Source organism: Nyctereutes procyonoides, unplaced genomic scaffold (assembly GCF_905146905.1).
Source record: "Nyctereutes procyonoides isolate TBG_1078 unplaced genomic scaffold, NYPRO_anot_genome, whole genome shotgun sequence".
NCBI classification, from domain to species: domain Eukaryota; kingdom Metazoa; phylum Chordata; class Mammalia; order Carnivora; family Canidae; genus Nyctereutes; species Nyctereutes procyonoides.
Genome location: NW_026575045.1, coordinates 3410654 through 3426988, shown reverse-complemented (window position 1 = coordinate 3426988; position 16335 = coordinate 3410654). Strand labels below are relative to the sequence as shown.

Here is a 16335-nt window from a genome sequence, read left to right as displayed (position 1 = left end):
AATTTATTAAAATAAACAAGAGACTAGATCTTTGCCAAAATTAATTCTAAGTTACAAGATAACTTTACTAATACACATTTAAAAATTTTTTTGTGACCTGTTCTTTATTTTCCTACAAAAGCTGTAGTTATAATGTACTTGCTACAGGTTTCATTTCTGGAAGACAGTATTGTATTCAGACAGTCATAGTAAGCTTTTGCTGTTATAGAGCATTGTATGTACTTACAGAAATTTTGCTTGATCATTATCAGGATTGTTTTTAACAGTGTCTTACGAATAAGGGTTTTGATGCAATGGGAACTATCTGCTTGGCAAGTGAGGTTATGGATATATTACCTATGTTACCATGATATATGTTAACATGAATATTATAGGTGCTTTCTGTACAATCTGAAAAGGAAGGACCTGCTAGTTCACAAAATGCTAAAGAAATGTGGCTGTGAGACATTACAACTTTCTTAATTGAAAGTCGGATGTGGAGTCACTTTTAATTTTTGCATGTTTTTCCATAACTTTTAAGATCACTCTTTTTTACGTTATTATTAATGACAGTTCCATGATAAGCAAATTTATTTGGTAATGCAGATTTACTTTCATAAAGTGATGCTTTAATTACCACTGTACTCCTTCCTTGATAAAAAACTATTCGGTTTTTAAACTTTAAAAACTAAGCATATAAATCATTACCACTTGTTTTGACCTACCATGTGTCCTGGTTTGCATTGTAAGCAAATATTTCTCATCCAGTTTTTGCATCAATAACCCAGGAAATTACACTTTGGTTCTGATTTGCCTTTCCTATTACAGGTCAACAAAAATCTCTCGTTTGCTTCGTCAGCCTCCTCGCAGCAGTCTAAGTTAAAACAGTCAGACATGCTTGCCGCTCATCACATTCAACATCAGTTTGGTTTCACTCAGACCGGTGAGCCCCTTTCTTATTTTGAGTATTCTTTTAAATGGTAGATGCTTTTTTTTTTTAAATGAATGTCATTTATTTCACTTCAGAAATACAGCTCATAGCTTTGTAATGGTCATTTTTCACATTTGAATGATGTTGTTCTAGCATCTTTTTTCCTTAAAATCACTGAAGTTATTTCAAAAGCAAGTTTGAATTTGGTAACTTTGATGGTGGATACTCTCAAATTCTATTTTATTGAACCAAAAATAATTTTAAAGTAGCAAAACATGTGAATTTTAAATGTGTGTAATATTAAATCTGATTTAATTTCCCTTGGATAAAGGAACTATAGTTGATGGATAATCCGATTTTATAATTCATCTCAAGGAAAGCCAAGATAAAATGCATTTGAGAAGAAACAGGGTACAACCTATCAGTGATGCTGTGTTTCTTCAAAGTTGGCAAATTAATAAAATATGCAAAGAAGCTAGTTACAAAAATCTACATGAATCACTGAGTTGAAACGAACTGTACAGTTGCAAATTTTTAGGCTAATGTTTTAAATTTATTTGAATAAGATTTTCAAAGGATGTCAAAGAAAAAGCATCAAGGTGAGAAATGTATATTTTGGGTAATTAAAGATGACTATTTCTGTTCATTAAACTGTATGCACAGTATTTTACTATTGAATGCTTTTTAGAAAGATGAGACAGCAGAGAACAAAACAATTATCTTTGACAAAGATTATAATAAACTTGAGTTTCAAAAGATAATAATTTATTTCAAAATTTGGGGACTATATTACTTTTCTACTTTAAAAGTGCTTGGAGTTTACATATGCAAGCTATTTTAATATTATTTTAATATTGCTTTATAAGTTACACATTTTAATGAGAACATACTTGGTTTAAGAATTGTTATATTCAGTCTTGGCTGTGCCTTTTAAATCTTCATTTGAAAGTGGAAATGATATTTACATTAGATATTGTTGAAGTTCAAGTCACATAGGACATATGAAAACACTCTAAGCATAAGATTCCATATGAATATAACATACTTAAAAACACGATTGTATGCATGCTAGCTTTGAAAATACTCTCAATTCTAATTGCTAATCACTATAATAATGAAGTTATCCCAAACCTTAGAAATTTTAAATTTCTAGTGTTTCATATGTGTGCTAGAAGTTGGAACAATGGCTTTGGTCATTCTTAGGCACAGTAGAGCGCACATGTTGTGTGCCACCCTTTTAGTCTCTTATTCTCTATACCTTAACTAGATACTTGGTTTGGCTTTAGATCATGTCATTTTAATAAGTAGGAGGGAGAAAAGCAGTCTCCACCACTTGATTCCTATCATCTTCGTGCTGAGGTCTAAAATTACTCTGGGAACAAATCTGTGATTCCACACTTTAGAATCAAAGGCATAGAATGTAAATGGTTGAGTTAATATACTAATTAAAAATCATTCAAGTGGTGTCTTAAGTTTGTCAGCAAACAAGGTGAAGATAATAGATATAAAATTCTTTCCTATTCCATAAAAGGAAAAATAAGGATAGATAGGAAGCCTTTTGAAATGAGAATAGGGATTACCACTGAGACACATAAAGAATAAAGGCAAAGCCAGATATGATAAAGGCAAGTCTTAGAAATTTCACCATTATACGTAAGTTTTGGTCCATTAACCTTCAGCTTTCCATGGCCATATAGCTCTTGAGTGTAGCATTTACATCATGTGTGTCTCTGTGTGTGTGCACAATCTTAGAAGTATTACCATTAGGCCATATAATACATGGTAACACTGCTTCCTTTGACTCTTTTAGTTATTAACATGCTTAACCTCATGTTAAGGCATAGTCTTCCTATAAAATTTGTTTAGATGTCATTGTATGGAAGCGTTGTAAAAGCAGAATAGGGAGTCCATTACAAAATGGCTATGATTAAAATGGATTAATTTTATTCATTAAGAAGTTTATCTTTGTGGAAAAGAGTTATGCAATAGGAAACAGGTGAACTAGTTTCTACACCTGGCTCCATCTCTAAGTGACTGTAGAATCTTGAGACATTTTTTCAGGCCTCAGTTTTTCTTATCCCTACAGATAAATGAGGGCTCAGGATTTAGGGAGTTTCTGTCTTTAAAAATTCTGATTCTATTCAGTATTCAAATGAGTTTTATAAAGGGATAAACAGTTAAGTGTTCCTGAGTATATGAGAAATCCATTAGAATCTGAAATATAAGACTACAAAAACTGGGGCACCTGGCCTAGTTGGCTCAGTTGATTAAGTATCAACTCTTGATTTCTGGTCAGGTCAAGATGTCAGGGTTGTAGAGTTGAGTCCCACTCCCACCCCATGGAGCCCCATATGGGGCTCTGTGTTCAACTCAGAGTCCACTTGTCCCTCTCCCTCTCTTCCCCCATATATGTGCATGCTCACACATGCACTCTCTAAAATAAATAAAATCTTTAAAAAGAGGACTACGAAAGCTAATGTAGATAGGATGTTTAAAAATAAAAATCTTACTCGAAAACTGCATAAACAAGTTCTATCTGTAGGTGTTTGGCTTTGTACAGTATAAAGAAAAGCTATTTAACACAGAAGCTAACCTGTATGGGCTCCCTAGCTCTCATGGTAGGAGGCTGACGAACACAGTTTGATTTCCTATACGTTATATATGAGTTTCTATGCTGTAAGGCTAGACTCCAAAGCAGGTTTATGGTCTGCAGTAACTTCTGTTAACCTTGATTCAGGGTAAGTTCTAGGTAATGGAGACTGCTAGAAAAGTAACTTTTTCTTCTTTGGTTTGCATTCCTCAGAGTTTGTAGAACAATACCTTTTTTTCATTCTATAATAATTTTAAGTGACTGCTTTGTTGAAGGTCCTTTCTTAAGGATATGGACTAAATATTACTATTTCTACCCTTAAGCAGCCTCTAGTCTGACCAGAGAAAATAATAAGCGTGAAACAAATTATGTGAGCATGTGAAAGGTTATAAAATCACAATATAAACATAAGTGTCACTGGTATAAAGAGGGGAAAAAACAACCAAGGGCTTTCTCAGATTTTTTAAAAAAAAGAGTTGTGTAATTATTTGAGAGACTGCACATGTGGTGGAGGGAGGGAATCTCCAGCAGACACCCCCACTGAGTACAGGGTCTGACACAGGGCTGTACTTCATAACCCATGACATCATGACCTGAGCTGAAACCGATTTGGATTCTCAACCAACTGAGATACCCAGGCTCCTGTCCTGAGCGTTCTCAGATTTTATATGTCCAAACAAAACTCATACCCCAAACCCTTTCTTCCACCTCCTCTTTCCCTACTACACACCACAGCTTCCCAGACCCAGCACTCTGACCACATTTACCCAGTTGTTCAGGTAAAACTAGGAGCCATTTTTTAGTCATTTATTTCCCTACCACTTCCCTACTTCTGCTCTTATTTCGTAGTTCATTCTCCCCATAGCAGCTGAAGTGATTCTTTAAAAAAATGTTACTTCCCTGCTTAAAACTCTTAAATGTCTTCCTGTTACAATTAAAATGATTTTCAGAGTGTTTTACCCTGTCTTATAAAACTTTCCAAGATCATGCCTCTGTCTTGCTGTTGGCTTTATCAGCAGAGGGTGATTAGGAGTCCATGCCAAGTGAGTAAAAAAAAAAAAAAAAACGGAGTAACTGAAAATAGACTTTGAAGGCAGGTTGACTTGACTAGAGCAGTTGACTCTTAGTTAGCTGAAAGAAATTCTGAGGTGGATGTGTTTAGGAAGAACTGAGTCTGTAAAGGTAGACTGGGTCAAATTCCTCCTGAGGAATTCATATTTTATTTTCTAGATAAATGAGCTGTCCAAAGGTGTAAGTATGAAAGACATATGATAAAATCTTTTTTAAAAAAACACATCTGGTAACTGAGTGGGGAATGGGTTAGAGTGGAAAAAAGCTCAATACAAGTCTTATGAGATACTTTAAGAACTATTCATTAGGCTATTACTATGGGTTCTTAATTACAAAGGAATCAATCTGGTAATCCTGTTAATCCTATTAAAGTTAAAACTGTAAATCTTTCCCTGAGTAACTTTCATGAGAAACAAAATTTTAGTTTTGTCAGTTATACTTTAAAAATGTGGGGGGAATAAAAGAAAATTGTAATTTTAACATTTTAGGTTAAACTGTAGGATATAGGTCATAATGCCTCACCATGTAGAGAACATGTTTTACTAAATCTCAAAACTGTGTCCATACTTCTTTAGTGTAATGAAGAAGATCTCTAGAACAATATCAGCAACCTGTGTATGTAAAAAAACAAAAACAAAATGATAAAGTACTTTCTCGTACATTCGCATTTGATCCTCAATAAAACTTGCTGAGAAGTAGGGTAAACATTAAAATCATACAGAGTGGAATTTTTCTAGAGCTTCTAGAACCATAAAACTTTTGCTATTCAGCCCCTTTACAGTGAAAGTGAGAGGCAGAGAGGCTGGCTGGTCAGAGTCCATGTAGCTGGAATTATCTTAAAGCATGATCTCCTCACTCATAGCTCAGTCCTTCTCATCCTACAGAACTAAACTGCCTACTCCCAGTGGAGGGCACGAATGCAAGAGGTGGAATGGGCTGCCAGCTCAGGACCTTCCGTGAGGCTGTCCCTGGAGCCACTCCTTCATTTCTGGCCCAATGACCTCCCTGTCTGCCCCATGGGCCCACTGGCTGTTGGTGGTGTCTTTTGTTACCAGCTTTGGAGGCCTATGATCTACTGTAGAGTAATAACCCGGGCGGTACTGACTCTGTGGAACAGATGCAGGTGTTAAAATTGAGGTGTAAAGCAGGTATTTCCTAAGGATTAATCAATCTATTTTTAATTGGACCTTTAAATATAATTCTGTATTTGCTAGTTATTAGGTTTTTTAAAGATTTGGTTCCAGTGAGACTGTGGTATTTAAGGCCCCACTCAAATCAGAGAAATTTTGTTCTGTGATCATTTATCTGAATCCCAGATCCCATTGAGTCATCTCAAGAGTTTTTATGGAAATAAATTTTAAAAGTGGATCATTTAGTAAAAAGTAGAATGAATTCCTGTTATGGGGTGGGGGGAAAAATTAACAGGAAGTGCTTATTCTGTTGGCAGTGAGGTAGTTTTATCATCTTTGCACATTTCTATTTGAAGGACAGCATGTTTCATTTTTTTGTATTTAGCAGGTCTTTTCACAGCATGGCTTGAAATTAAATTTATTTCATATTCAGTAGATCAGTTGGGTCATACAAAATATGAATCATTTATTAATATGTCTTTATTAATATAATTTTTATATCATTTTAAATTGTGGACTTGGAGTTTGATGGGGAAAACAGAATATGACATGGTTTTTAAAAACAATCAATAGCTTCTGTCTTCTCCATATTTTGTTTGCATCTTCCATTAGCCCATATAAACATATACTAAACTTTATAGCCAACCATTTAACCTCATCCTAAATGAGATTAAGTCAACCATTAATCTCATTCCAAATAGGCAAAGTATTTGATTTAAACATAATCAAATGATTCGGATGACTTCAGTATTGGTTAAGAGATGTCAGGTTAACTTTTGTGCTTCTACATATTTTTGAAGAATATATTTTTTCACTGATTTTTGCATATCTTTGACAAGGATACACTTACTCCGTTGACCAGCTCTTAAAATTAGGAGCCACTTTCCAGTTAAAATTTATTTTTAGTGTTTTCAAGATTTCAGTATCGCTTAAGGTTTTAATTTTTTATGGAAAAATACAAAACTTTTGGGGTGCCCGCGTGGCTTATTCGATTAATGTCTGCCTTTCAGGTCATGATCCCAGGACTCCAGGATCCATTCAGCCCCCTATTCAGAGCAGGGAGTCGACTTCTCCTTCTTCCTCTTCCTCCTCTTCCTCTGCTCATGTGCTTGCTCGTGTGCATTCTTTCTATCCCTCTCTCTCTCTCTAATAAATAAAATCTTCAAAAAGAAAAGTGCAAAACTTTTAATAATAGTATCACTGAAATCTAAAATGAATCCTGGGTCATAGTTTCACCAAGGTTTTGTGATATCATTATATAATCCATTTGTAGAAGGTACATTACATCTAAGTTGGAAACATGATGCTTCTTGTATTTCAAAATAAGGAAAAGAAAACAGTTTGGCAAAAAATGGGAGTTAGAATGACCCTGAATAAACATAGCTGATGGCAAAGGGGGGTTTCCATTTTAAGGAAGGTAAAACGAACTTCAAAGAACGTTCTCATATTATCAGAATTAGCAGTTTTCTAATAGCATTACTTTAAACTGTTGATTGAAAGATGTTTTATTGAATTCTGATTTCAAACTTCCAGAATTCTAAGATTTCAATTCAGGTGAAAGGAATCAATTCACTGTCTCAGATAAAGATGTCCGCAGAGGGGATCCCTGGGTGGCTCAGGGGTTTGGCGCCTGCCTTCAGCCCAGGGTGTGATCCTAGAGTCCCAGGATTGGGTCCCCTGTTGGGCTTCCTGCCTGGGGCCTGCTTCTCCCTCTGCCTGTGTCTCTGCTCCCCCCCCCCCCCGTGTGTCTCTAATGAATAAATTTTAAAAATCTTTAAAAAAAAAAAAAAAGAGAGATGTCTGCAGAATTGATTTTCCGTAGACAGATGCCCATAAATGTGCTTTATGGTACTAAAAATCAAAATTGTTTTTACTATGCAGTTTTTAAAAGCAAGAATTTGTTTTCCAAAACAACCACTTCTCTGAAGTCAGCACGTGTGCATTATGGTGCAAAAAGCACTGGACCTGGGGTCCAGAAGAACAGGAGCCCTAATTGTACCACTTCCCAGCTGTTCTCTTAGCTAACTGCCTTTATCTCTTCCAGGTATATTAGCTCTGTTTTCTACTTCATATGAATTTTCTACTTCATGTAATTGTGAGGATCAGAAAAATATTTTAAAACTTTGCAATCCATAAGAAACTGTAAGAATAAATGACATGAGATTTTATAGGAGATTCTTTTGATATTTTTTTGAAGTTTGAAATCATGCAATTTGTATTGTAGTCAAAGGAATAGAGGAAGTCAAAACATGATTTAATAAAATGTGTTAAGTAATATTATAGGAAAAAGAATGTGTCAAAGAGGCAATAATGGATCTAGAATTTTCAGAAGCATGCCCAAAAATACATTAAGATGAAGTAATTTTAAGAAGAAAATTTTCCAGCAAGCATCTCAAACTTAAATAATCCACTGGAACCCACTTAGTTTTTGAAACTTTGGCTTTCGGGCAGCCCGGGTGGCTCAGCAATTTAGCGCCACCTTCAGCCCAGGGCATGATCCTAGAGACCCAAGATGGAGTCCCACGTCAGGCTCCCTGCACGGAGCCTGCTTCTCCCTCTGTCTGTCTCTGCCTCTCTCTCTCTCTCTCTCTTGCTCTCTCTCTCTCTCTCATGAATAAATAAATAAAATCTTAAAAAAAAAAAAAAAACCCTTTGGCTTTCCTCAAAAGTACCAGTCAACACAAAAGCCCTGGGGATATGAGACCATTTTCATACTTGAATTTTTCTGGAGACTGAGCAAATGACCTTGATTTCATGGATTTTTTTTCTTTAACACATCACTATTTTATATTCCCCTTCCACAAAGACTGAGATATCATTTGTTAGATTTTTTGTTGTTGTTGCCTGTATTTGGATTCTCTAAAATTGATGTTTGATTGGTACAATAAAGATACAAGGTGCCATTTTAGTTACCAGTATCAGTATATTACTAAAATAAGTATCCAGTGATCCAACTTAACCCATTTGTTAAAGATTGAAACTTTATTAATTGTAATAGAAGCCCCTATATTTTCTGAGTAACAAATATTACTTGAATTATTAAAGTGTTTCTTTGTTGATAACTATTTCCTAGCCAATTATTTTCTAAGAAGCTATTTTACATCATATTTATACATATGGTGTAGGTTTCAACCTTAGAGTTTTCAGCCTTTTTTATCTGTTAAAAATAGAAAATTTTAAGCTTTTTTTTTTTCAGTCACATCTCTCTGTGTGTGAGGGGGTATATGTTTTGTTGAAGAATCTATTAAATTTAGTTGAAATAAATTGTAGCGTTTGCCCAGTAGGTTAATTTTAAAAGTAAAATAATTATATTAACATTCACTGAAGTAAAAGGAAGGCAACTGAAAGCCATTAACCATAAGAAATTAAAATGAGATCCCATTGGAGATGCCTGGGTGGCTCAGTGGTTGAGTGTCTGTGTTTGGCTCAGGGCATGATCCCAGGGTTCTGGGATTGAGTACTACATCGGGCTCCCTGTGAAGAGCCTGATTCTCCTCTGCCAATGTCTCTGCTTCTCTCTGTGTGTCTCTCATGAATAAGTAAATAAAATCTTAAAAAAAAAATGAAAATGTGTGGGAGATATCAGAAAGGGACACAGAACATAAAGACTTCTAACTCTGGGAAATGAACTAGGGGTGGTGGAAGGGGAGGAGGGCGGGGGGTGGGGGTGAATGGGTGACGGGCACGGAGGGGGACACTTGACGGGATGAGCACTGGGTGTTATTCTGTATGTTGGTAAATTGAACACCAATAAAAATTAATTTATAAAAAAAAAATGAGATCCCAACTCAACACCCAAGAAATAATCCAGTCATGAAATGGGCAAAAGACATGAACAAAAATTTCACCAAAGAAGACCTACACATGGCCAACAAGCACATTAGCCAATGCTCCGCATCACTTGCCATCAGGGAAATAAAAATTAAAACTACAATGAGATACCACCTCACACCAGTGAGAATAGTGAAAATTAACAAGACAGGAAATAACAAATGTTGGAGAGGTTGTGGAGAAAAGGGAACCCCCTTGCACTGTTGGTGGGAATGTGAACTGGTATAGCCACTGAAAAACTGTGTGGAGGTTCCTCAAAGAGTTAAAACTAGAGCTACCCTACAACCCAGCAATTGCACTACTGGGGATTTACCCCAAAGATACAGATGCAATGAAATGCCGGGACACCTGCACCCCAGTGTTTATGGCAGCAATGTCCACAATAGCCAAACTGTGGAAGGAGCCTCGGTGTCCATTGACAGATGAATGGATAAAGAAGATGTGGTCTATGTATACAATGGAATATTACTCAGCCATCAGAAAGGACAAATACCCACCATTTGCTTCGACGTAGATGGAATTGGAGGGTAGTATGCTGAGTGAAGTAAGTCAGTCGGAGAAGGACAATCATACGGTGTTTCACTCATACAGAGAATATAAAAAATAGTGAAAGGGATTATAGGGGAAAGGAGAGAAAATGAGTGGGGAAAAAATAGAGAGGGTGACAAACCATGAGAGACTCCTAACTCTGGGAAACAAACAAGGAGTAGTAGAGGGGAGGTGGGTGGGAGGATGAAGTGACTGGGTGATGGGCACTTCGGGGAGCACTTGACGGGATGAGTACTGGGTGCTATACTATGTGTTGGCAAATTGAACTTTAATATATATATAGAGAGAATATATATATTCTCTCAATTTATATATATATATATATAAAAAATGAGATCCCATTTATTTATTAAAAATGAAAACTACAGGGGATCCCTGGGTGGCTCAGGGGTTTAGTGCCTGCCTTTGGCCCAGGGTGCGATCCTGGAGTCCTGGGATGGAGTACCACATCGGGCCGCCAGCATGGAGCCTGCTTCTCCCTCCTCCTGTGTCTCTTCCTGTGTGTGTGTGTGTGTGTGTCTATCATAAATAAATAAATCTTTAAAAAAAAGAATTTTAAAAAATGAAAACTACATAATTGTATCCTAATGCTGCCAGAGTACATACCAGACCACTGAATTTGCATTTTATAGTTATTATGATGTTTACCTTTTCTAAAACTTTCCAGTTGATGCATTAACAACTTCTTAATTTGTCTTTTTTTTATTCTGAAGGTTTATAGAGTATATTAGCATATAGCATCCTTTTTGAAAAGACCATGTGTAAATCTTTTGAGAGCATAGATAAACAGCTGCTATAGTATAGATGGCTCTGAAATATGAAAACTAATTTCAGAAGACATTCAGTCACAAACTTATAGAGCAAGAAATATGTAAACTAACCACTTTTGTTATATATGTGACAAATACAATCATCACCATGCTTGAGCTTTAACTTCCTGAAAGAAGCTCCTGTATTTTACTCCCTGTCTCATTTCTGATGACAGCATTACCATTTTTTAGGTAGAAACTGCAGACCCATCTTTGACTCCTCATCCTTTCCTCTAACTAGGCAGTCTCAGAGCCCTCTCATTTCTTTATTCTAAATCTTTCTTAATTCACCAACAGTCCTTTTGATCTTTATGATCTCATTCTTGTCCTGTTTGTTCCTTTTTTCTAGTGTCAGAGTTTTGTGGGTATCATTACATCTTCTTAAATCTAAGTAAGTTCTTTTTTCTGAATTCGTATTTTCCTCTGTGCTCATTTTCATCTATTTATGTATCCTATGTCTTTCTTTTATGCCAGTGGTTTTTCCTTTATGTCTGATGATCCGTGGTATCTGTCTCTTTTAAAAATGAAGGACTGGGTACAAAGACGGTGTCCCTCTTCTGTTGTGTAAGTAGCTCTATTATCTCCCTTTTTGTTCACTTTAGCAGAAAGCCTCTTGAGAACTTTGTATATATAGCTAAAACATATTAACTGGCAGCTTATATTTAGGATAAGCAAGCAAGATAAATGAATTCACCTGTGAGGCTGTTAGACTCATTGCCAGAATGAGAATAAGTGGGATAACCGTATTCGCTGTAGAAGACTTCATTCTTCCCAAATGGTATGTTCAATAATATTTTAGGAACAATTCCACTGGTTTATTTTTTATATTTTAACCTTTTTTCCTATGGTTAGTGCTCAGCAACATCTATTTTATATGGGTTCTGCAGCCTGCTTGGCCTTAGTGTTTTACATATGAATCTTCAATTTTTTTCTCCTGGGTTTTGTTTTGTTTGGCCCCTACCAAGTACACTATTTGTGTGTTCACAGGTCCTGAGTTTCGTTGTCCAGATATATTCTCTATCTACTGCAGCCCACCGTAATGTTTTCAGGCAGACGTTTCTAATCACTTTACATCCTCTATAAATTTGTTGAAATCTCTAACCTGTTTTTTTCAGGCTCACCAGTGACTTTCACATTGCCCATTCCTATGGTCAGCTCTTTGTGTTTATCTTACTTGACCTATTGACAGTACTTGATACATTCTATGGCTTCTTAATACACTGGTTTCTGGGATACCACATTCTTCGTTTTCCTTTTATCTCATTCTGCATTCTCTTTTGCTGATTTCTTCCTTTTCTATGTCTTATTAGATTCTTCCACTGCAATCTGATCTTCTTTTATTCCTTATATATATATAATTCTATATATGTACATTTCCTTGGTGTTCTCTTGACTTTAAATAAACCCTGTATGCCAGTGTTTTATCCTTCCTCAACTCTAGACCTGCAGAGTTTAAAATAGTAGCCTCTAGCCTCATGTACCCATTGATACTTGAAATGTAGCTAGGGTGACTTGGTAACTAAATTTTAATTATATTTCATTTCAGTTTTTAAATATAAATAGCCATGTATGGGCAGTGGCTATCATGTTGGACAGTTCAAACTTATAAAATCTACTTCTATATAAATCTTCATTCTCAACACCAAACACATCACGTGTTACAATATAAAATATAGATTACTGTTTTTTTAAATTTAAAACACATAATATTTATAATATTAAAACTTCCTTGACTATAATGTTGAAAATGTCATAGTATTTCATCATCATGATTGTAGAAAGGTTATTAATAAGCAGTATTGAGGTGTGGGGCACCTGAGTGGCTCAATCAGTTAAGCATCCAACTCATGATTTTGGCTCAGGTCATGATCTGTAGGGTTATGAGATTGAGTCCTGTGTCGGACTCCCCTGTCAGCAGGGAGTCTGCTTCAGATTCTCTCCATCTCCCTCTGCCCCTCCATCTGCACACCCTCTCTAAAATAAATAAATGAATCTTTATAAAAAATAAGGAATATTGATATTAATTTTAATAGGGGGTCTACAGGTTTCTTATTCTTCATATTTAAATCAATACATGACATTCTGCTTACACTTAGCTGAGAAGTCAGAGACACTGAACTTAGATCCAGATTCTGTTAGTTATGCTATGACCTGGAGCAAATTATTTCATCTTAGTGACTTGTCATTTGAAAATAGGGGATGGGAAAGTGTTTACTGCAAGTGAAAGTTTTTAAATACCAACTATGCTTGACTTAAAATGCACTAGGAGTTATAGATAGTATCTTTATGACTATATTCAGAGCTATTTTAATCATTGAACTTTTTATTTTAAATTTACCTAACTTCCCACTAAATTTTAGAAAGAAAAATCACTATGTTCTTAGAATTAGACTTAGTGAATGTCTTGTTAAAATCCAAATTCCTCTAGTACATATACATGCTTTCAAAATACAGTTTCTAGGCATACTGATTAAAGTGTTTCCATGACAAAAGTGATTTTTATTTTATGTTTCTAAAGTAGAAGAATTAGAAATTTTCAGCTTCTTTATCAGAACATAATTTACATCATGATGAAAGTAGTGAATGTTTGTGATTTATTTACTGCTGTGCCTCCAGGGTAAAATGAAACTGTCAGTAATTAATTCACTCAAAGATGAGGATTAAAGGAAGAATTACAGTTTTATTTGTCTGTACCCATGAAGGGGAGAAGGGCAGGTTATAAAATGGATAAATTACTTTTGACCAGGGATAACTTTATTCTTCTATAGTTTGAGAATAAGACTACATTTAATGTTATTTAATATGAACCATAAGATGCATTTTACTATTTTTATAATCTCAAACCAAAATTGACAGTTTTTCCATTTTTAAGGCAGTAAGACATCCAAAATGATTTTATTGTAGGGTATATGTCCATATATATAGTTTTTAAAGTAGATTTTTTTCATAACTTTTTTCCAACGATAAACTTAATGGATGGCTTTGAAGGAAATAAGTACTCCATAATTTTGACATCTTTCTTCAAATGTAGATAATACTTTGAGTCTTTCAGTATTATAGTGAATATATCTGTATATCAAAATGTGTACACCTCTGATAATAAAAAAATATTTTTGTGTTTAAAATAAAAGGTCAAATTTGACTCCACATTAATCATATTTACTCATTCCTTCCCTTGATGTACCTATACATGTTCCACATCACTGTTCACCTCAGTCTTCATGTTCTATGATGCTAGGGGAAATGATGAGTTTTAAAAACTAGTAATTATTTTTTTATTTACTAACTTTGCTTAGTTGTGGTCACTGCTTGGAACCAGGGAAACAGTTCTCCATGTTTACTCCCTTGGTCAGGGAGAAGAAATGAAATCCCATTTATATCAAAACAATAATAATTTTTGTTTCCTTGTAAATTCCAGTGTCCCAAAATAACTTTAAAAAAATTAAGTCTATGACAAGACATATTTCAATTTTTAAACATATTAGTTTGTGTCTACTAAAGGCCCTAGAAATTTAGAGGAAGACTAGAAATTTGGAGGAAGAAGGCTATCCAAATTATGTTCTTATTCACTCTTAGCTTGTTCTATATAAGACCATATTCGGAATAGCCTTAAGGTTTCCCTTAGACTAGCTAAGTGCATACTTTTGCATTTTGTGGTTTAGTCAGTTTGGTCTGGATAGCAAACAGTCTGTGATATCATAGAATTTACTGGTAATGTTTTCTGGAAATGAATATCCATCACTTATTGAAAATGTCAGCTAACAATGGAAATTAGGTTTAGGAACCAGTCCTTCTGGTAATGATAGAGATGTGTAGATAATGTTGATTTGTATTTTCCAGAATTTTAAAAGTGTGTTTTCAGGAAGCTTTTTCCTTGAATGAAAAGTGAATGAAAATGTGAAGAATTACTCTCTGTGTTGTTCTTAGTCAGCAACTTGCCTACAAGCCTGAGAGCAAAGTTGATGACAAATATAGCAACTAAGAAATGACTAAATGGAGTGACTGGTCATATTTTAAAAATAATTTAAGAAGTTTTTACATTGTAAATGTCCAATAAGTAAAAAGTAGAACATTGTTCTAATTTCAGGCAATTTCCTTTTTTTTTTTTCAACTTTCTCCCCTGAAAAATATTCAACTGTAATTTTATAAAGAATAAAAACTGACAGCGGTTTTTGACTAAGTGTCCATCTTTTTGAGCAGAACCAGAAATACTGTATTTTAGCAGAAGCATCCTAACAAAACCTGTTTCTCCTTTTAAAAAGTAAAAACTTTTGTATGCTTTATCAAAAACTGATTCATACAGTTGGTCAACCAGTGTTTATAGAGAGCCAGTGTTTATGGTATCAGGGACTGTGCCAAACCCTGGGAGAAATGGAAGATGAAAGACTGCCCTCAGAATCCTCCCAGTCCAGTTAAAGAATTCAGAGGGCAGAGAAATAGTTACAGTAAATGGAGTTGAGTTCAACAGGAGATAAGGGTAAAACCATAAGGGAGCACAGACAGGAATCAGACTGCTTAAATTTATCATCCTTATGAAATGCACTTAGTTTCATGGCCTTACTTAGATTTCCATGTCGCCTATTCAATATAGAACAGTATTGTCTATTTAAGAGTCATCCAAATGACAATTTAGAACTAGGAATCTGAATTTTGATGCTGATCTTTTACAAGACCAATATGTCACAAGTCATGTAATAACCTGTATTACTATATCTTCAAATCTGCCCCCCAGGGGTGTTCTGGGAATGAATGAATATTTATGAAGCACTCCAGTTTCTTTCCTATTAATATGTGTTGCTCTGTGTGTGTTGTGTATACTTCTTTTGAAAGGAACCAAGTCACATCTCACAGCTATTAAGTTTTGTCAAGGCAAAGTAGGAGTGAGCAGGTGTATTTTGGCCAATTCAGAGTCAGCAAAGTTTGAGGTGTTTTTATTTGGTGCAGGGATAGAGGTCTCTTGTTTTTCTATTTTTTCTTCTTTATTTTTATAGTAAAATTATGAGGCTTGATACTTAGTGTCATCTCAGTCTTTTTAATCTGTAGATTTTCAAGATTTAGCAGAGTTGAAAGTAAAACATATTAGCAACTAATGTAAAAGGCAGTTATAAATGCACAGTATAACCGGCAAATTAATCTTAATATTCATGAAACTTTTATAGGGAAAAGGTTGTTGTAGCATAATAAGCATATTTTTTAAAAATGACTTTGCTTTGAGTTATGGAAGATGTCTTCTAAATCAACATGCTTATGTTCAAAATCTAAATTTATTACCTCTCCCTAGAATTTAAATTATATACTTTATGGATAGACCTAAGAAAATGAGCTCTCACATTCCTACATTCTGAGTAGTAAAATAGATGAAAATATTTTTTTCTATTATTAAATCTTTTCTCATTTTAACTTTGTTCTTTTAGGGTTTTTTGTTTTTGTTTTTAATTCTAAAGG

At 34.8% G+C, this 16335-nt stretch overlaps 1 protein-coding gene across 7 annotated transcripts in view; it reads left to right on the top strand.

The window, feature by feature from the left end:
• The window catches only part of AHI1 (Abelson helper integration site 1), a 200305-nt gene that overhangs the window by 87532 nt on the left and 96438 nt on the right, over positions 1-16335 (top strand). For all 7 annotated transcript variants that reach the window (XR_008664322.1, XR_008664323.1, XM_055324681.1 and 4 more), the window contains one exon: positions 808-922. Coding sequence is in view for 5 of the 7 variants with exons in the window: in XM_055324681.1 (XP_055180656.1) it covers positions 808-922 (115 nt within the window). In the remaining 2 variants the exon portion in view is untranslated. The remainder of the gene's footprint in view (positions 1-807; positions 923-16335) is intronic.